The 21487-nt window shown below is 40.1% G+C and overlaps 1 protein-coding gene across 1 annotated transcript; it reads right to left on the bottom strand.

The window, feature by feature from the left end:
- Window positions 1-938: 938 nt before the first annotated feature.
- Window positions 939-20704, bottom strand: LOC112572734. The gene is made up of 4 exons (XM_025252565.1): window positions 20470-20704; window positions 15806-16961; window positions 9324-9445; window positions 939-2427 (listed from the first exon to the last, which is right to left on the bottom strand). The coding sequence occupies exons 2-3, from the start codon at window positions 16298-16300 to the stop codon at window positions 9329-9331; spliced, it is 612 nt and encodes a 203-aa protein (XP_025108350.1). The 5' UTR covers window positions 16301-16961; window positions 20470-20704; the 3' UTR covers window positions 939-2427; window positions 9324-9328.
- Between the last annotated feature and the right edge of the window lie 783 nt (window positions 20705-21487).

The raw sequence follows: 21487 nt of genomic DNA, 5'->3' as shown, positions 1-21487 counted from the left end.
AGTTCTCAACCTCCTTAAGGTCATTGATCAGAGGATCACGTACAATCCTATTGAACACAGGGCAGTGTGGCTGTGTCGTTAATAAGCCATGTTAATGTGGTTCAGCAATGAACCAGAGTATCAGGTACAATCCACTTTAACAAATGGCAGCTGGGCGGGAAGCCGTGGGCCATTAATGAACTGATTTTAATGAACCGGATGATGTGGATATTGTAGGGTTGGTTTTTTTGTCATCGGTTAAAATTAGGTCCGGAAGGTAAGATGATGAGATTTTTTTTAATATACGATACTAGCAATAAAATCATATTTCTGAAATCATAGGCATGTGCAATAACGTGTGATTTTTTTTTATTGTCAGAAGCAAATATTTTGAAAAGTATGCAAGCAGTTTAGTCACAAGTCTCCTTCTCTCGAGGAAATGTTTACTTTATTTGTAGAAGCTACAGTGCGTTCTTCACCTTTAATCTATTAGACAAATATCTGTAAATATCCATGTGTACTTTCCCCCCTTCAGCCTACTTCCCCTAAACCCCAGAACCGGGTCTTCTTTGTCTTTTTCACCGTCCGTGAAGTTTGTAAAATGTCACGAAACTCGGTAGATTTAAAGATACTATTGTAATGAGCTTCTGTGGTCTTAACCGATTTTCTTTCATTTTTAAAATGTGACATTTGAAAATGCTGACACACAGAGGAAATATTACTTGTACTTTTTTAGTTTACCTGAGTAAACATTCTATAGATGTTCATGCTTACCTGCAGAATGTGGTGAATAGCGGTACATGCTTCATCGCAAGACAAAAGTGTAAATAAGCGGGTTTGTGTAATGTTTGTTCTCATTTTCCGAACTATTTTACTTAAAAAAAGAAAAGAAAAATATTCTTCTTGTAGTGTTAACCAGACATCTCTAGCATGACATAATGACACTGTCAGAACTGCACGTGAATCACATTCCTTTAATAAAAATACTCTTCCTATGTCTCTACTTCAGTCTGTTTTCACGAGTAACAACTCATTGATTGCTCACGCCACAAGGACAAGGCGAAAGTAATTCCTCAAAGAATTTAGTTTAATAATTCTGTAATTGTCCACAAGAGTTTTCCCCCAAAGAAACTGAAGCAAAACAAATAATTACAAGCAATAATAACACAATAATATAATAACTTTATTAACCACTGTTACGTCAATTTACATACACGTCATAGATCTCGTACAGTGTATTCTTACGTCATGCTATGTCATAATTGAGAACAATTGTGACGTAATCCAAGTGCCTAATAAAGAAATGATAACACGTGTGACGTAATCCAAGTGTCTAATGAAATATTTTATCATCATTGTGACTGAAAATTATTTTCGTTAAATCCCAAAATTTTATTGTTTTTCCCTAAGTAACAAATAACACGAGCAAGATAATAATCTAATGGATGGTATATGAACAATAATAACACAGTAGGAGAGAAAATAATCGCATAATAAATATATAACAAAAATTGTGTACATTAGAGTAGATTGCACAGTCGATGGGTTAACGTTAGAAACGTACTTCTCTCATCTACATAAGAGGAGTGCTTACAGAAATCGACTGAAATTTATAAACAAAAATCCTTGAAGCAGAATAGAAAACAAACTGTTAGAGAAATACTTCTCAGATGTGATTCACATTCACAGCGAGACAAAGCCTAAGACACGAAGGGAATGAATTCCATCCGGACATAGTAGTTGTTGGTTAATTAAGTGAGAGCCGTTTACTGAAAATTTCTTGGGATGATAAACCAAAACAAACAAGCATTGACATAAGGCATTCTCCAGCCTGTAACGTTGAAATGGTGTAACAAAGAACTTTCCATGTTAAAACGTTATGCGGAGGAGAGACAGTCAAACAATACAGCTGGAAGTGGAAACCCAGTATAAAGCGAATTACATCAACAGCTCGAAGTTATCTGCTCTCAGATTCATTACTATAATCAGTAATTCATTAAAGACAACCAACCACATAGCTTCATTGAGTTGTTTAATCGTCAACGTAAATCATTGATGCAAAAATCAAAAGTAATTAATTAGCAGGAATGGAGGTGCACCTACTGACGTCACCCATTGCAGAGGAGACAACTCTGCTTTCCACAGCCCGAGAAATCAGCGAGAAGGCCTCACGAATAAAAACAACCAAAAAAACCCAAACCCCCATCCATCCCCTCACCTGATTGTTGTACCTGGGCGGCTGCTGATCAAAGGGCTGGCAGCGGAAGAAGCTCTACGCGCAGGCGCTGAGCCCTTAATGACGTCGCGTCCATTAAGTACCTTCTCTGACCTTCTGTGGCTGGTCTTTCGCTGGGACGTCGTCCGGACTGTTGCTGGCTCGCCGGTCTCGAGTCAGCCCGGGGTTTTCTACTGGTGCATCGTGCCACTCCTCGTAGTTGGTCACGGGACCTGCAACGGACAGCACACCCAGTTTCAGAACCTAACTTGAAATGCGCATGCGCAGAAAAAGACGTAATTTCCCGTTTGGGAAAGATAGCGAACGAGGAAGAGAGTACGTGTGGTTGTCCTTCTGCGCGCATGCGTGGAATGAGTGTATATATGCGTTCATCTGTGGGTGCTTTCTTGAATGCATTTTTTTGCGCACTCGTGAAATATCCAGGGACTGTGATAGAAATAAAGGCGGAGAACAGAGAAAGGATCAAGAAAAAAAAGCAAAACTTCAAAGACTGAAAGAAAAAAAAAAAAAAATAAGCACACGAACAATGATGATGTGAAGTCATTAAAACAAATTAATATGATTATTTATGTATTTTCTGAATCTTTTCCAAAGATATGTGGTGGGGCTGGTAACATATGTAACTATATATTTTAACTGTTTCGATACGTTTAAGCTGTAAATAAATTAACTGCTCCAAATGTAAGGGGTGGCGCTAATGAGAAAGATGCCCGAGGAAGGAGAGAGTAAAAACAACAAAGAAACACAAATGTGAATTAAGAATCCCTGGGAAAGCTTGCGTAACCGGCCGCATTGCAGATGTTTCAACATCCTCCCAGGGGGGAGAACAAAGAGGCCGATGCTCAACTATCTCCACTGGACCGAGGGACGGATATTCAATACAAACCAGGCCAGGGCCATGTTTGCTGTTTAGTTACAAATAATTCAATGTGACAAATACAGGAATGTTTGAAGACGGTCAGTGAGCCAACCAATAAAGTAAAGAGTGTATCTCTCTCTCTCTCTCTCACACACACATATGCACACACACACACACACTCTCTCTCTCTCTTAAAACTCGCCTTGTGAGCATGCAAGGGCAACTTTAATTCTAATGACAAGAAAATTGATTTATTGCTTGTATTTCGGAGTTGGCTCCCACAAAGGACGACGCATGAGTGATAGAGAAAAGACCAGATAAGGGAAAAATAGAGATGATGAACGGATGGGTTGAAGAGTTGGCTACTGGCAGATACAGCGAAGAAATAATTTAAAAGAATAAAAAAGTGATGCACGAAAGAAAAGAAAACGAAAGAACGAAAGGATACAGAAGTAAAGAAAGAAAAAATTAAACAATTAAACACAAAACGATGGAAGAGACTAAACAGTAAATGAAGGCAAAAAGAAAGAAGAAATAAATGAAAGAAAAGAAAGAGTGAAGACCAAAAAAAAAGTTAGCAGGAAAACAAAGAAAGTAGAAATAAACTAACATTAAGAAATAAGAACGAAAAAATGAAAGCAAAAAAATAAAATAAAATAAAAAAAAACCCAAGAAGGCAAGATAAATAAAATACAAAAATAACCTCCATGCAAAAACTCAGCTAAACGGGGTCAAACCGTTTCGTTGATATTTATTATTAAGAATGGCGTTTATAAAATCTGAGAAAATGTGGACATGACTCGTGGCCCTGATGTTGTAAAGATACGGAAATGCCAGTTTGCCACGGTCTGCTCAAACCTTGGCGTTGCCAGGCTCGTGCAAACAGTTTCAAATCACCTGATAACCTTTTCTCTGATGAGAAATGTTCAGTCAGTGGTAAGATTGCAGTCGTTTGATTTACAGCTTTATCGGCCGGTGGAAGGAGTTGTGAACATTCAGGAGCCATCAAAGAGCGCGCGCGCTCCGGCAACATGCGCAATCGACGGCCACTGAGGGAATATTTGCACTTCTTCGAAAATTCTTTTCTAGCAAGAACTTGCAGTAAGCTGTGGACAATTAGCGGACGATTCGATTAGCGCGTCCACTAAACTACCTTTTCTACTGAGGCTTGCGCCACATTACTTCTGCCAAGCTTCTTCGATCAGAATTTGCCCGTCCTCCGTGTCTTTGGCCGAGAAGCAGCTCGATACTGTGGTTGGTCGAATAATGAAGTGCCGGAGATGAGACAGTGATCATTAGAAAACAAATAAGAACAAGCAGTTTCATTATTGTCTACCTGCACTCATACAGTGATAGTTCTTCATTTAACAAACAGGTGTTTCTGTTCTCTCTGTCTTGATGTTCTCTTTTATTTCTATCAATCCCTAAAGTTTATATCTTTCATATTCCGATATTGGCTCCTAACTCCTCGCTGAAATTGGGTTTGAAATAAATGGTTATTCTTTCGAAAACGAACATCATTGTTTTAATATCCCTGTCTTCTTAACTTTTACGCATGTTAACTGTCCTATTCACAAAATTATCGGAAATAATTTTCAAACATGTTCAAATTTGAAATCGCAAATATCACTAAATTAGTTTGACTTTTATTTCTTATAATGGACATTGATACTCCTGAGTTTCCGGTCTTGATGTTCGCCTGGATTTTCATTTTGTATCATTCTGAGGAATAATCTTCGCTTTTGGAGTCGTGTGATCGCCTATTGTGGCTCTTTCCAAATTTATGAACCAGTGTAAAATGGTTGCCTTTACCTTGACATCTAAACCAGGCAGCAGTTAGTGTAGCATCCTTGTGCTTTTGAACTTAAAACATGGTCTCCTTGGTTCTCCATCTCAACAGCTCTTTTTCGCTTTACAGAAACGTCGATTATTAAAGAAATGGAACCACCACATAATACTAATACTAATACTAATACTAATAATAATAATAATAATAATAATAATAATAATAATAATAATAATAATAATAATAACCACCTCCAAGGATTGTATTGATGGCAGTGCAGTGGCAGTTAATGCAGCAGATGGAGAAGTTAGAAAAAGGGAGAGGTCACCCTGACGTGGAGAGTTATGAGCAGTTATCTATCTTCTCGCCTTCTGTTATATCTTCCATTCCTCCCTCACTACTTACTGCTTTTCTCTCTTTCCTCCCTTCCCCCCACCCTTAATTCACCTACCCGCCCACACATTCTCAGGGGGTCATAACCTTTCCAACCAAAAAGCAAGTGTCGAAGAAGCGCCACCACAACAAAGACCCTGTCATTTTCCCCTTCAGATCTCTCATTTCTTGGGAGCTTGCTGAAAGTATAGTTCTGCAGGAAGACCCACAGAAAATAGGGAGAAATGGGAAAAAAGAAATAAACAAAGCAAGAGGTAAAAACACTGCCCACGGAGGACATGAAAGACTGTTTCGGCGACTAGCAACCCGCGCCTCGTTCTTTGTATCGACCCCTTGTTAGCAACGGTGCCGGAAGCGAAGATAACTCTTATTCTAGGTTACTGAGTGAGTGAGTGAGTGAGTGAGGAGTGAGTGAGTGAGTGAGTGAGTGAGTGAGTGAGTGAGTGAGTGAGTGAGTGAGTGAGTGAGTGTATTGTGTATGTGTGTGTGTATGTATTTGTGTTTGGAGATGCGTACCTACTCGTCTTGTATTAATTTTATCAAGTAGAAATTATGATATGTATACGCTATCGTCGTGTACAGAATATTTGATACACCGGAAGTTGCGCAGGTCACCTGCTTCCACAGACCAACCTCCATCATAGCAAGACATGCAAAGGAAGCAGTTCCCCTGCACTAATGCCTCACCAACTGCATTATTCAAACTAGACTCGATAAAGCCTGGTCCTGAAAGTTCAACTTTTATCACTAATAAGAATCATGATCCTGCCATTAGGAGGCACGGCGGGAGGCGGAGGGCAGCAGCCCTCGTCAAGCATCCAGAGGGCGCTACGCTCGGCGGTTTAATCGCAACTTTTCGCTCAGGTAGCTGCTTGAAAGCCTGGGAATGTCCCTCTTGTCTGTGTCCAGAATGTCAGATCGATTGTCGTCTACAGAAAGCTAGTTATACGAGGCCATTGACTAGTCTCCTAATTACATTAGACACACTTTTTCCGTCTTAATGATAATTCAGATGCACAAAGAGATATTTCAGCTTTCTGCTTTTCAGTTAAAATAGTGAGAGGTGCGTGCTTTGGTTCAGTCGAAACTCGGGCAAATCGATTCCAGTGAGATGTTTGGATCTTGACAATGTTGTTAGTCTGTTGGGCTGTGTGTACATGAATGCATGCTGTCAAGACCGATATATTTCAATTTGTATGGCTCATAGCATTCTGTGCAGCAGTCCTGTCTTAAAGAGAGATAGATAGATTGTGTGTGTGTGTGTGTGTGTGTGTGTGATCCAGATCAGAGATGACTAGAGAAAACCACCAATAGTCTTGCTGTAAACCGGTGTCACATACAGCGAGGATGCCGGAGTCAAAATACGAACCCACGACTCCTGACTTTTACTGTCGTGGTAGGTGACAAGCACTGTAGCTTTAGCCATGAAATGACCCAAGTGGGGTTACATGGACTGCGAAAAAGGAACTCAAGACTGAATGGACGATCTGAGCATTCTTGTCCTTTTCTGTCCATCAGACAAATAACCTTTCCAGTCTGTATATTATCAGCACTACCTCGTTGGATGGCTGTTGCATCGGGATTTATTTAGTTAATGTATCAATTATAAAAATATATTTTAAAATTTCTTCTCCTCAGCCTGCATTAATAAAATATACGATTCATGTATATCACAAGGAGAATATTTAAAGGATCGCTGACCCACACTATAGTGATGTCATGAGCTAACGAGCGGGCTAGCCGAGACACATGCAATGAAGTGACGATTTGAGTGGACAGGGTAGCTATAGCTACTAGTCATACCACACAGCACTATATACTAGACTGAATTTCTCATCGTCATCGATTATCGGTGGGTTGGTCTGTACGATCACTAGAGAACTGATATCTCAGGGGCCAGGTGCAGTTAGCTGGATGCTTAACGCCTAGCAGACAGCTAAACGTGACAAATTAATATTCGCAAATTGTAAGTCTTTACAAATACAAATTTTGCATCATTGTTGTTGTTATTATTAGTGTTAGCAGTATTTTTTGTTATTCCAGTGTCTTTATATTAGCATTTCAATTTCGTTAAGACAAACAAGTACCAGAGCTCTTTGCATCGTCGTCATCGTTGTATCATTCTTCTTATTATTAATTTTCTCTTTTTTTGCAGTTAGGATACAATTTTCCCTGTTAATATATATTTAGAAGTTGTATTTAAACGTTTGTGCATTTCATCAGGGATAAAAGAGGACAAGATTGGCCACAGCGACGCATTCAATTACAACACAAAAGATTGTGTAAAGACCAGTCATGAAGAGGCAACATTAGGAAAACAAAAGAAGACAAAGAGAAGATCTGTCGCTAGAGAAGCCGATGTGGATGCGGATGCTCTGCTCGTGCAACTGTAGCAGTAAGTATGGCTGCTCCCCCTGATGCTCGTTTTTTTCTTTTCCCCCCAACGTTCTCTTCTGCGTCGTCTCTTTGGTTTTGTTCTTCTCTTCTCGGGCAACCAAAGTTTTCTTGGTTTTGTTTGTTTGTTTGTTTTTCTATTTTGCTTTAAAATGTAAAAATAATCTGTGCGTTTAGAACCCCCTTAGCGTTGCTTTCATTATAATTTCCTGTGATCTCTCGTTCTTCACATCTCTGTCCCTCTTCCATTCCGTCTGTCTCTCCTTCCATCCCCGTGTTTGTCTTATCCCAGTCTCTCTTTCCACCCCTATCGTTTCGCGTCCCACCCCGTCTCTGTCTCTTCGTTCATGTTCAGTGACAGTCGGATGACAATCGTTTACACATTCGTAAAAGGTGCAAAGGAGGATATTTGTTAATAACACAAAAGAAGGTCTAAAGCAGTGTTGATAATTGTTTCAAAGTTTAGAGTGTACTTAGAAACAGCTTCGTTTTATAAATGAATGAGAAAACTTTCTGTTAAACCCGTCTAAAGTGTTCTTAACAAGAGTGGTTAGCTATTAACGAGAAGAAGTTTGCTTATCCACCATCAGATCCGGTCTGGGCCAACGCTTCTTTAAACTTCCATTGCGCTCAAACACCGGAGAAGATGGACCGAAAGAAAATGACTGTAGCAAATCTCCTTACAACCAGATCCTTCCATAAACCGTGACTTTCGGGAGGGAAAATGAGGAGATGGGGAGGAGGGTGTCTTGAGTTTCGGAAGTGTCTAGGCCGCAAAGATTATTCGCAGGTAAAGTGGAAGCTTGGAGGATGGGGTCACCCTCGGGCTCTCATCAGTAACGTATGTCACCGGTGTTAGAAGCGATTACAGGATCAGATGTTGTCTTCTCAAAACTTTTAACGATGTTCAGCAAATTTCGAAAACTGTTTTAAGTAATCCTCGATGAGAAAAGGTAGAGGTGATGCAATTTTTTAATGATTAGATAAAGTTCAGTAATACTATTTCCCCGAATCTGAGACAAGATATTTGCCCTTCTGTCTCTCGAGAACATGTCATGTTCTGAGAAAAACTTTTTTCTGGCTCCTACAACGGTATTAATATTTTTCGTGTTCCTTGCAACCTCGGTAAAATATGCAAGACAAATGTTAAGAACACTAAAAGGGTGGAAAGCAGTGTTTTTGATTGTGTTTCGATGTTTAGAGTGGACTTACACCAGCTTCGCCTTACACCCGACAGTTTCTCAAGCCGCCGTAAAGTGTTCTTAACAACGGTGATTAACTATTCACGACAAGACGATTTCTTATCCAACATCATCATCCACACAGAGGTCGCCACCGCAGACGTTAGAACTGTGGCAATGCTTATGTTGCGAAACGCCTCAGCCAATAGAAAAGCTAGGACGGTATGTTAATTACGTCATGACGTAAATATCTACGTAACCACGTGATGTCATTATTTTGCACGTTGATATGATAGGTATCTCGGTAAAGACGAGTACTTACCCACATTTGGGAGAATTAGTATCTGGCAATGACATTTGTATAATTACTAGAAAAAAAATTAATAATGAGGAGGAGGGGAGGAGGAGGGAAATACATATACATGTACATCACAATGACCAATAATAATCTCGACATACATAAAATATTACTTTACGATCATAATCACTACTTACCGCTGTCATCTGAAGACGAGTCTATCTCCCTGCACCTGCCCGGCCTGACAGGTGTAGAAGCCGAAACACAAACAGTCGCCATTAGACTGGCAAAGCTTGGTCAGGATCACATCGCAGTCTCTCTGCACATAACGACAGGAAATTAAGGCTGAGAGGACATTGCAACGGCAAGGCACAGGTCAATCCCTCATAATCCATTCTGTGTGTCATTACTGGTCCATCCCATAATGACTGAAGCAAGGAGACAGACAGGAAGACGTGGCAAAGGTCTGGGTCACAATCGTCCCCAAGGGTGTTTAGGAAGTCAGAGGGAATTATCTGAGCACTAATGAACAAGTGTAGGCAGCAGTTTGTTTGTATCTCTCTTTTTTATTTATTATTTTTTTTACTGAATTTTTTTTTAACGAATTTTTTTTTTCGTTTTTTTCCCCTTATCTCCATCTCAACATCGGCTAGTTGTCTCTCGTTCTGCCCCTCATCTCTCTCTCCTTTACCTATCCCTTTCTTCTTTTGTCATTATGCATTTGCTGGTAAGCATGCATGAGTATCTGTATGACAATTAAATATTGATAAACACATATTTCTTTAAATTAAAAAGACAGACATGATGTAAGAGATATAAAAGCATATTTCCATATTGCCATCTACGAAAGATGCAACAAACAGAAGTGTTTCCAGTTCATGACCTTACAGTATGACTTTATGGAGAAAAAAGTTGTTCCTTGAAGTAATAACTATTACAAGCACACTAAACATACTTTCTGTGGGGAAAGCTATGTATTTGGGTCCACTGAACTGACATTTGGCAAAGGACAAAATTATATGTGCCATCAAAATGACAGGGCAGTGCAGGCATCGGTCGAAGGCTTCGATGCATAAATTTGTCACTGAACACTACTCGCCGTCATCGAGGTCCACTCTTAGTACTGAGTGATACTTTTTAGACACCGAATTCTAAGAGCAAAACGGAAAACAATTAACCTTAAAATAAAAAAATCAATGTCACCGGTAGAGGTTGATAGCAGTAAAAAAAAAGGAGGCCTAGCCCAGCAATTTTCTTAGTTGTATTTCTCAGTTACACTGTGTGCCTACAAAAGCATTTCTCTCAACACGCCTTTAATGAGTTCGTTAGCTTCTAAGGTGATTTGTATTCATCAGAAAGAAAAAGGTGAGAAGAGGTCGACCTTCTCAAGACTTGTTTTTCTACGACCGTTTAAAAAAAACGAAAACAAATTTGTAAATCAAATTACAAGGTTAGGATGTGTCTTCGTTCCTTGACTTCCACAAAATGAGTCACAAACTCTGTGGACCGTTGGTATGATGAAGATACAAAAGACAGTCAGGCAAGGAAACAAGCAGATAAGAAAGCCAACAGAAAGAAAAAGACTAGTCCATCAGCTTATTGATGAGTTGACATCAGAAAGAAGACATGAATATCTCAGCGGAAATAACTCCTGCAAGTTTTATTCTTTCTTGAAAACCGACTACAAACAGAAGACTTATTTTGTTTTGCTTGACACTTGTTTCTATAAGTCGAGCTGTTGTTAAACTTACTTGTCCAGTGCAAGTCAAGAGGTATAATTTCGCAATCAAAGTAATTTTATTACTTATATCTGTGGTACCACACTTCTGAGGACACTGATGATGAGTTGTGTAGAGAAGTCCCAATAAAGGAAACAATTTCACTAACTACATCAAAAGTTATTTACTTTAGAGTGTTGATGAGAAGTATACAATACTTATAACAGTTCAAACATGCTCGTCTTACGTGTGACCCTTACAATGCCCGAGACAGTGCAAGAAACTGTTTCTCAAGACTTTGACAACCGATGTAAGAGACTTTGATTGGCATCACAAAGGACATTTGTTGAATGGATCTTGAAAAAGCCGAAGTAGTTTGTCAAAACATGCTTTGACCTCAGCCTTTAACTTGGAAAACTTGGAAACAAAGCGAGTTTTGCAAATAGTAAAACATGTTTGCAAACAAGAGTTAGGCATTCTTTGTTTGTGAGAGTGTTTACAAAGACAGGAAGGACTTGACAGCCAAGTCGCATGTTTACTGAGAATGTTGCTGTTGTTTAACTTGTGATACTTGTTTATCACATTTAACACTTTAAACATCTGAACATGAATTGTTTAAATAAAAGGCTTTACAAATGGTCACGGGAACAGAGAGAATGAGAAAAAACAAGGACAGGTCCTAAAGTGAAGCAAGGACAGTTCGGAGAAGAAAAAAAATGAAGCACAGAAGGAAATAAGTTGGAATGAAAGGTGGTCAGTTGTGAGCCAAATCACAAGAAGTAAATGCTGTCCTGGGTTAGTGTTCTCTGAACGGAAAAAAAGACATTTTCGCATAGACATTGTTAATTTTTAGTTTGTACATTCTAATTTAGGAAACTTTCTTCAAGATTTTCTCTCAAGGTTGTTTAAGAAAAGCTTGAGAGACTGTTATTTGGATGTTGTCTCACTTTTAACCCTTGTCCGGTACCTCAATCTTTACTGGTTCAAATTAAAAAGGAAAGAGAATTGTCCTAAAAGAAAACAACTTTTGTTTTTGGGTTTATTTACCAAAGACATGAATCTGCTGTCACAGCCAAAGGCAAACCGTACTAAAAGACTAAATTATTTATTAATATTTTAACATTTTCATAAAATGTTTCCTTGTCTGCTGATATAAGTGTTTTTCTTTTCTTTTTTTTTTCTTTCTTTTTCTTTGAATGAAGCCGTTCGTGTTATGTTTTAAAGACCTAGAGAAAAGTACAAATTTCTACATAAATGAGGCCGTAAATGCGATGTTCTCAAGACACAGAGACAGAGACGAAAAAATATAGAAAACTTATAAATAAGCCAAAAATAAATAAAAAGAAAGCTAAATAGACTGTCCTTATACTTTCTAAGATCATTAAGAAAAAAATTAGATGGTGAAATCACAAAACGTTTGGTGAGAGGTGGTTTTAATTATGTATATTTAGCATGACAATGACATATACAGGGGTGTAAGAGAATGTAGTTCAATAAACATTTTGTGTTGCTAAGTTATTGATGACACGTTTATCTCAGGATCAGCTTTTACTGAGCGTGGTATCCAACTTTTTAAACATTGTCTTCCTTTTTGAACTCTTTACTGAGGAATGGAAAAGGAAGAACATAAATTACCACACATTTTTACATTCTTTTTTTTTTAAAAAGGAACGGGAAAGGTTCTATGGCGCTGCTTCCTTTCCGACAAAACTAATTAAAATATCCAAGAAATATTGTTTTCTTTTGCGAGGGGGGAGAGGAGGATGGACACAGACTGGCAAACACCTATCGTGCCGAACCCCAATAGCATTTTCTGGAAGCGTTCTGTCTGCGTGACAAGTCTCGTGTTTCCGACGGATTGTCTTGTCGGGATCGAAATCTCCGGCAGGACATATTTCTTAATTTTACTGGTCCTGCCGTCCCTGGAGGAAGGTGTCAACGAGAAATGATTGTCCCTCCCCTTTATTCTTTGTCTCGTCTAAATACGCATCGAAATGGTCGTCACCGGCGTTTTGTGTCGCCAGGTCTCTCTGCTCAAACCCATGAAAAGAATTTTAAAAGCGATAAAATGTCTGAAAGTGGTGGAGGGGAGGAGCAGGTCAACATGGGAGGGAACGAAGGAGGGAGAGAGAACTGGCCAATCGATATTTGGGATAGAAATGGATGAAGATCTGTGGGAGGGCAATTTGGATTCGTTACATTGAAGTAACGGAGCTGAAATCAGAGCAAGATATGATTTGCACAATTTTAAATAAATTCTGTCCCTGTCAAGATCCAACTTACAATGTATTCTAGTAATATGTATAAATCCTGCCTCCTAGTGGGGATTTCACGCTGTGAGGGTTAAGCAGCTATCACAAACAGAGAATGGGTCCTGAGGAGAGATTTGAACTCAAAACCTTTTGGTTTTTATTGCAGTCTCGAGTTTTTAGAAGAACGGTGTTCGTCACCTTTTCGATTGTTCACTGACTGTGTAACACATTTGTAATTTCAGGGTCTGGACATTATCTCCCTCTTTCTCTTTCTTTCTCTCTCTCTGCGTAGTAACGGTTGCAAGATTGACAAGCTGGATGCTCGATACCACTATAAATTTTCGTTGATGTGGATGTCTTAAAAATACTAAAGAAAAAAAGACAAACAACACATAAAAAAATAAAACGACTGAAGATAGATATAAAAGGAGACATCAAGACATACAAAGGAAAAAAAAAGACAGAAATTCTTAAACCAATCAGCTTTGCTCACTGTCATTTTTTCTGTTTCGTATAGTAGATGTTTGCAAGACTTGTTCGCCTTTATTCGTTTATTTTCCTGCTCTCCTTTTTTGCTTAATAATTTTATGCCAATGCATTTCTTCAAAGTTGCATAATTAAGGTAACATCTTTTATTCCTTCCTTCCTTCCTTTCGCTTTGATTTGAAAGGAAGGAAGCAGAATATCAAAGGGAATACTCAAAGAAAACAGAAAATTCTAATTGCTATAACAGTATTCAGTATCAAAGGGGTGTCTTCGTCTAAGACACTCGCTCACCCACTCTCTGCGCATGTTCAAGATAGAAGAAACAAATAGCATCCAGGGTTGATAGTTGTGGATACCTTGGATGAATGGATCAAAGTTCGCCAGTTATATCCTTCGTTAAATGGAGGACGCGGCGATGAAGTGCAATAGTCTTTTCCTTCATTAGCAGACACTGGGACCAGAGAGATCGCGAGAGACCATTACCTCTGATTAGCTCATCTGCTGTCTTGGTCAAATAATCCTCATAAAACATTTCTTCTGGACTAGCGAATTCTACCAATCCTTCGGACTAATTGTATACTTATGACAGCCCGTATATATGCTATCTTTTTGATGGTTTCGTGTCATCTCTTGCTATTTGTTTATTCATTCTACTCTATCTTTGTGTGTGTCTGTGTCTCTTTCTCCCCCACTTACTGTTAACTTCAAGACACGAATGTGAATGATGTCAAACTGATGTATTTAGAAACTGTGAACATTTAAGCAAGGGAAGTACTTGTCCTTGCTTATAATGTAAGACAGTCAGTGTAAGTGTCGTGTATTCACGCTTGGGAGACACAAAACTCGTAAAGACATCATCACCGGCTATAGGAGTGGATCCTGTCCTTCTGTGGACGCCAAGCATCTATTTTAACGACCACACTGAATGAAAAAAAAAAACATTATTGTGCTCTAAAGATTCCGTTCATAGCACTAAGTAACGCCTCGAACTCAAAATTGCTAAAAGAAAAAAGTTTTCGGGAAATTTTATTGAAAAAAGACCGGTATGACTAACCTGTTCAGACCTAAAGAATAAGAATTGACGGCAGCCAACCTCCTGCGGTGTACTCCATAGTCTGTTTGATAATGTCGGGTTTACGTAAGCCCACTGACCCATTGATCCTCCCATCTACTGATTTTCAGTGTAACAAGCTCGTGAACTAACTGAGCTCGTAATGATCACGGGGAGTCTTAAACAACCCTCCATAGACATTCCCTCCTTTTATATGATTTCTTGTTCTCTCCCACTTTCATGTTCTATTTATGCGTGCGTGCGTGTGTTTTAGTGTGATTGTGTGTATGTTAGTCTGTGTGCGTGTGTGTGGGAGAGAGAGAGAGGCGGAAGATCAGTGACATCAAAGGCATAGATAAGATGAAGTTGCAGCAGTTACAACTGATTACATTTTCATAACATTGGTTTCGCTACACTGACACCATGCATTCCCATCATGCCATGCATGCCATGATTTGAATGAGCTCTGAGAGTGGTAGACAATATAAGCACTAAGAGATGCAAATTCAAAGGCAGTATGAATGCCCGATGCTGTTTTCAAGTCATATACAGTCATATGTGGGTCTTGTTACACATAAATACAGCTTGACAACCGATCACTCCCTGACTTTTATATTTGGTTAACCCTAAAGACGATCTACTAAGGTTTGTGCCGAAATCTCATCATTCACCAAAGAATTTGACAAAGAGAGGTCAAAATAATAATGTTATGTGTGTGCAATCTTAATTAACATGTGGGCTCAGCTCTGCCATTGACTGACTTTATAATGCAAGCATTTCCATGTACAACCCTGACGTCAGTACTGTTGACCTCTATGCCTGGTAATTTATGTAATCTCTCCAGATTAGAATTAATTTCTATGTAACTCAGATTTTTGTGTTTTTCTGTGTTTTGTTGTTGTTGTTGTTGTTTTGTTTTTTTTACTTAAGCATTGTTATTTTATTATTTACGCCTGACATATTGCCCAGGCCTGGATTTTTGGTCGAGGCTTACAGGCCAGTCAGAACTGATAATCTCTATCCTCTGTACTGAAACGTGTGAACCCGCCAATGGGGGTCATGTGAGGGCGCACGCAATGTTGTACACACGATAAAGATTTTCAGCTTGTTAGTCCTGTTAAAGTTTACTGCCTCGACAGGAAATCCAACCCAGGTCTCTCTTAAATACTCACATCTTCAGAGAGAAAGCCTCCCGACGGCTCTAAGGAAGCTTGTTCGTCAGGAAGAGACTTTGCTTTCATCTCTTTCGGGTACTTGTTGTTGACAAACGTCGCACCAATGTCACGCTCGGCGGAAGTGACGAGGGTTCTCAGCTCTGGGGCCAGTCTCGACATTTCCGCTGGACATCTTCGTTCCAAAAAGTCATGGTCTGGCGACCCGACGAAAGAGCCCCATTCATGCTCAAGCGGTTGGACGTCGGAGAAGAATTCGAAAGCAGAGTTTGGAATAGTCGGTTCTTCGAAAGTTTTCTTAGAACTCGACTTGACGAGGTCTGTGGGAGATGCTGCTGATCTTCCTTGACCTCCTGTGGGCAGACCCGACTCCGTGTGGTGAGCCGGCGTGACGTCCAGATCAGACTTTTGCAATTCGGGGAAAGCACCGTCAAAGAAGTTGTTTAAGAGTTCTCGTTCTTTGTCATATGCACTAGGGTTGCGCCCCTTTGACATCTTCCGCCTGCTGTGGGTTCTCCGAACTTCGTCAACCGGAACGGTGGGAGGAGAAGCATAGTGCACGGAGACCTGGCTCGGATACGTGGTGAAAAGAGGCTTTACCTGAAAACGGGTGGAGCTTGGCAGCAAGAAACCCCAACTTGCAGGCGGGTAGCGAAGAGGATGAGCAGGTACGTTGGTCAGATGATTGCTGAGGTCCGAGGACTTTTCCACGCTCCACAAGGGGCCTGCAAGGTCGTAACCGGAGCTTCGCTATTTCCCGTCCATCTTGATGACGTCAGCCGGGGTGATGTAGGTCCCAGAAAGTCTGCCTCCACATCCTCGGATGAAGGATATTGCCTGCGCTTTCTCCACCAGAAGGTGGACGGGTACCAGGCAGGCTCTTGTCCCAAGCGTGAACGCCCCACGGACGACCTTCCCTGAGGGCTGACGACGCTGGTGTAAGCACCATGCCAGCTAAACAGCTGCACGCACGGGGACAGGTAGACTAGGACTCCAACAAGGACTGCGCAGACGCGCAACCTTGACCCGCTGCCAGGCACCCGGGAAGTGATCGTCATGACGACAACTGCCAGACGAAGAAACAAGGACTTCAGTCACAAAATGATGTTAGAGAAGGCTCACTGTTGGCATCCAACTGGCATTTCATCCAATGTGTCTGGAAAGGAAAGAAAGTAAAAATTTTGTACCTGATCGGACGGAAGTAGACTGAGTAAAGAAAAGGTTTTGGAGCAGAAAATATCTTTGCCTTCTAATGATGAGTATAGCATCCTTTGTGGCTGACAAGACGGTGGTCTGGATCATACTAACAGTAAAAGACTGTCCTGAATTTAGGGGGAGGTAATTTATCGACTATTATTTAATTGTACAAAAATACACAGCACGTGTTTACCTCCCCTCTCTTACTACCATCTTGTCCTTTCCTCCTACTTATATCCTCTCCCAAACTTAGAGAATGTTGGAGTGTTCGTTTGCAGATGCTTGCACGGCAATGAAGGAAATCCACTGACAATACAACAGGACAATTACGAATACCTTAGAGAGGGAAGCACTGTATTTTACTTTGATCAGACCAGTCGGCTGCCGAGGGCGGCCTGAAGACTCATTATGGTCCTTTGATCATAGTCTTTATCGGTACTGACTTTCTGAGCCTCAGATGCTGACATAACAGTAGTGGTTGTTAGGGGTGGGGGAGCTCTCTGGGATACAGTCCATCCAGTCTTTGTTGAGTCAAAGTGGACAGAGGTGGTGTCTGGAATCCTTGTAAAGATATCTCACGCCTCAGCAAGTCTTTTGGGAGCAAAGGTCAATCAAAGAATCGAGCGTTCACGAACACACACACACACACACACACGAACATCTTTTCGTTTGCTTTGGAAATGAATTTGTGTTTCTGTTACACATAGGTAAGTAATTCTGTTTTCATCCCGTTTTGGACATCACCTGGAAATGATCTTCGATTGAAAGAGAAGGGACGGTAACCAGAGCAGCTTTAAAAGACTTTCAACAAAGACACAGTAATTTTTTTTCTAACGATCTCTTGTTCCAGTATAGACAGCCCGACATTTTGGCCTGAAAGCGACAAAGTATCGTTTGTAACTATTGAAATTTTCATTTAACATTAATCATTATACATTGGGAATGCTGCCCTTTAATGGCAACTAAAATGTCATTGCCCTCCTCTCTGGGTTGTCACGTGATTTCCTAATAAGCTATTTTTCCATAGCGAGATCTGCATCAACCTCTCTGCTCGTTCCATCCCAGTAAGAAGCCCCAGTGGGAACGCCCTCGAGTCAAAGTTGTTTAATTCTGCTTCATAAGCACCTATCGAATGATTCCCAAATGTCATCAAGGATCTCTCAAATGTCACGTGACATTTCGCCAGGTCGCAGCTGCAGATACAATGAAGCGGACAAAAAGAAGGAAGGAGTGAATTAAGGAGAAGAACGACAGAAAAGTGGAAAAAATAGCATAGAGGAAGGAAGCTAAATCTCAAGGAAAAAGCTACATTGTTTATATTTAGTCCCCCATCAAGACTTACATGAGAGGTCAGCGTGTCATGGTAAAGCTTATGTTACACAGATGCGTCCGCTCGCGCGCACGTGTGTGCGTGTGTGTGTGTTCCATCTGTTTCCACATGCTCACATCATCTTTTCCCTTTATGTGATCCAAGGAAAGTTCGTGAACTTTGACTATAACGACAGAATGATTGCCGCTGTTGTTAAAAAAAAAACTTTCGCATTTTCTCTGCCTGCGTCTGCCTTTGTCCTCATTCTTCTGTTCCTCCTCCCGTTTTCTCCTAAGTGTTTTTCTTTTTTCTTTCTCTCTCTCTCTATCTCTTTCTCACAAAATGGCTTAGCGTTAGATGTATCAGGACGGCAGTCATGGAGTCCAGCCTGCTCATCATAGAGTGAAGGTCATTTCACTGCTTTTCGCGGATGATGTACTGATATTCTATTGCCGGCTTTAATAAACAACTTAATATTTAAAAAGAATACGCTAATGATTTCCGAATGACTGTGAAAATGACTTAGGAAAAGTGGATTTTCAGCTTCACAGGAATCATTATATTATGGGGAAGAATGGACAGAGACTGCTAAGTACCTTCGTCTCTCTTTTTTTTCTGTCTCTTCCTCTCCTATGTTGTCCAGGATTTCTCAGATCCTGAAATGTTTATGGGAAATAGAACATATAACGAATTTTTAAATGTTTGATTTTCAGGTCGTTCCGATACTTATTTATGGTTAGAAAATCACCGGTTTGAAATTGTTGAAAAAGTACAGAAGCTCAACGAGATTTTTTCATGCAGTTGTCCAAACAGGAAGCAGAATGATCTACGGCGATCTGGGATGCTATATATTGTTGATGACAAAAACGTGAGCTGTATTCAGTGTTTGTCTTATTTATATGGATGACACGAACTTTTCAATAAAGCTTACAATATGCCATCTTATCTTCAAGGAAATGGGCTTTCTTTGTAAGAAAACTTCTTTGTGTTAATGGTTGTGGATATGTACAGCTCCAGCAAAAGTATCTGATGTAAGTGTTTTTGAGAACAAAGACTTGTGGATTGTTTCCCATAATACTGGCACAATGAGTGAAAGATTTAAACTGTATTCTAGTTTTAAGAGCTATGTACGGCCTGAGAGATATAAACATCTTAATACTTTGTTTCAGAGAAGCGAATATTATTCAGAATATTGCCCATCAAAGTGGACAACACGGCTACAAATATGAGGCACCCTCTAGCAAGCTGCTCCGGATACAAGCATGAGATTGATTATGATGTACACATGTAGTTTGATTGTGCTGCTGATGACAGCTACAGACACAAAACTGTTTGCTGAAGTACATCGATGACGTCACGCAAGTCTTTCTAGATAACTCTGAGGCAACCATCAAACTTATTTGTATCAAAAGCTAACAACAGAAAAGAATAGAGAAAATTAATATAGACTACCGGAAATGCTCATCTCAAAGATGATGCCACTGTAAATATTGTTGATGTTGTTTTATGCATTATTTCGCAAACAGACCAAAAGGTTTGGTTAGTTAAGAAGTCAAAGTCAAATTCTCTCCGACGGATGATAATGAAGATGCAATGACGACCTTTGCTATTTATTTCCCCTTTGAAACGGCTCAGACCTACTCAACTCTGGTTCGATTCTTTCTGTTTTCTTAAATATTTATTTATTCCTCATACGTTTGTAAGAGTTTCTTCCTGGCGGATAGATAATATTTTTAAAATGTACTATTTTACAACCATCCCTAACACTTTTATTTCTACTTTCGCGTAAAGCATGTGTGGTTTTTTCTTATCTTTATATTTTGTTTGACTGAATGTATTAAAAACAATATTCTTGTCCCCGATTAAGAAAGCTCGTGTTCAGTATCACTGCATGTGCAAAACAAAAATTTCAAAATGAAAAAAATTATAAAATTAACTGCAGCCAAATCCTACTACCGAGTTCTTGTCTTTAAGCATCTTTTTCCTAATTAGTCTTCGCTTTTTAGTTATTTACAACGAAACTTTTAATAATTCTGTGGATTTTTGTTTATTTCTCTTTTAACTATGTCAAGATGATGAATTCATCATAATAAAAAGACCGATAACTACCTATCACCTCTCGTCTCAGAAATTCAGGTGTAAATAATTGTTTGCTCACCTCGTAGATGTAGGGCCTGAGGCGACTCGGTCAGTTGTCTGTCTTGCGGATGTTTGATGACAGAGAACTGGCGCCAGGTGAACGGCTGTCCGAAGACAGGCAACTTGTTCCTCACAAAGGGAGACTGGCACTGAGAAGGACGCTCCTGCCTGACTGTATTTAAGCGCCCGTGGGTCTGTGCGCATGTTTGCGTGTGCGTCTGTGTGTGGTGTGCTTGTGTGCGCACGCATACGCTATTGTCTGGGGCTGGGATTCAGAAACTGGGATGTGAAGCCACAGACTGTTACGTCACTCGGCTGGTGGTGGGCACCGCGGGCTGGCTGCAGCAGGCGACGGCGGGGGTGAAGCAGTTGATGTACAGGCTGACGACAGAATGCTAGTGGCTGATGGCTAGTGACTGGTGGCTAGTGACTAGTGATGTGGGTGGTGACTAGTGACATGTGGCTGGTGGCTAGTGACTGGTGATGTGGGTGGAGACTAGTGACTAGTGACTAGTGGCTGGGTGTGGCTGTGAACTGGTGTAGTTGCTATGGCTAGTGAACTTAGTGCTAGTGATGGTTGAGTGGTGACATGGGATAGTGCTAGTGGCTAGTGGAAGGTGGCTGGTGGCTGGTGTTTCCGTGGGCGGCGTCTTCAAAAGAGACCCACGTTGCGCACGCGAGAGGCAGGTACAGAGGAACAAAGCGAAAGCGAGATATTCATAGACATTGAAAAGACGCAAAATATGTAAATATACCTAAGACGCATGACCATCCAACAATAATAATACTAGCAATACGTTTTTCTCGCATCAAAACCAGAGTAAAAAACAGCAAAAAAACAAACAAACAAACAAGAAAGAACAACAAAAAACAGCAAAAACAAGAAAAAAAACAACAACAAAAACAAGAGAAAAAACAAAAACGAAAAATACCAACAATAAAACAAAGAAGAAAAATAAAAACAACAAAAACAAAAAACAATAAAAACAAGAGAAGAAACAAAACCAAAAACCAAAAACTACCAACCAAAAAAAAAG

Source organism: Pomacea canaliculata, linkage group LG9 (genome assembly GCF_003073045.1).
Source record: "Pomacea canaliculata isolate SZHN2017 linkage group LG9, ASM307304v1, whole genome shotgun sequence".
NCBI lineage: Eukaryota > Metazoa > Mollusca > Gastropoda > Architaenioglossa > Ampullariidae > Pomacea > Pomacea canaliculata.
The sequence above is the reverse complement of the archived record's forward strand: the minus strand, read 5'-3'. Positions and strand labels throughout refer to the sequence as shown.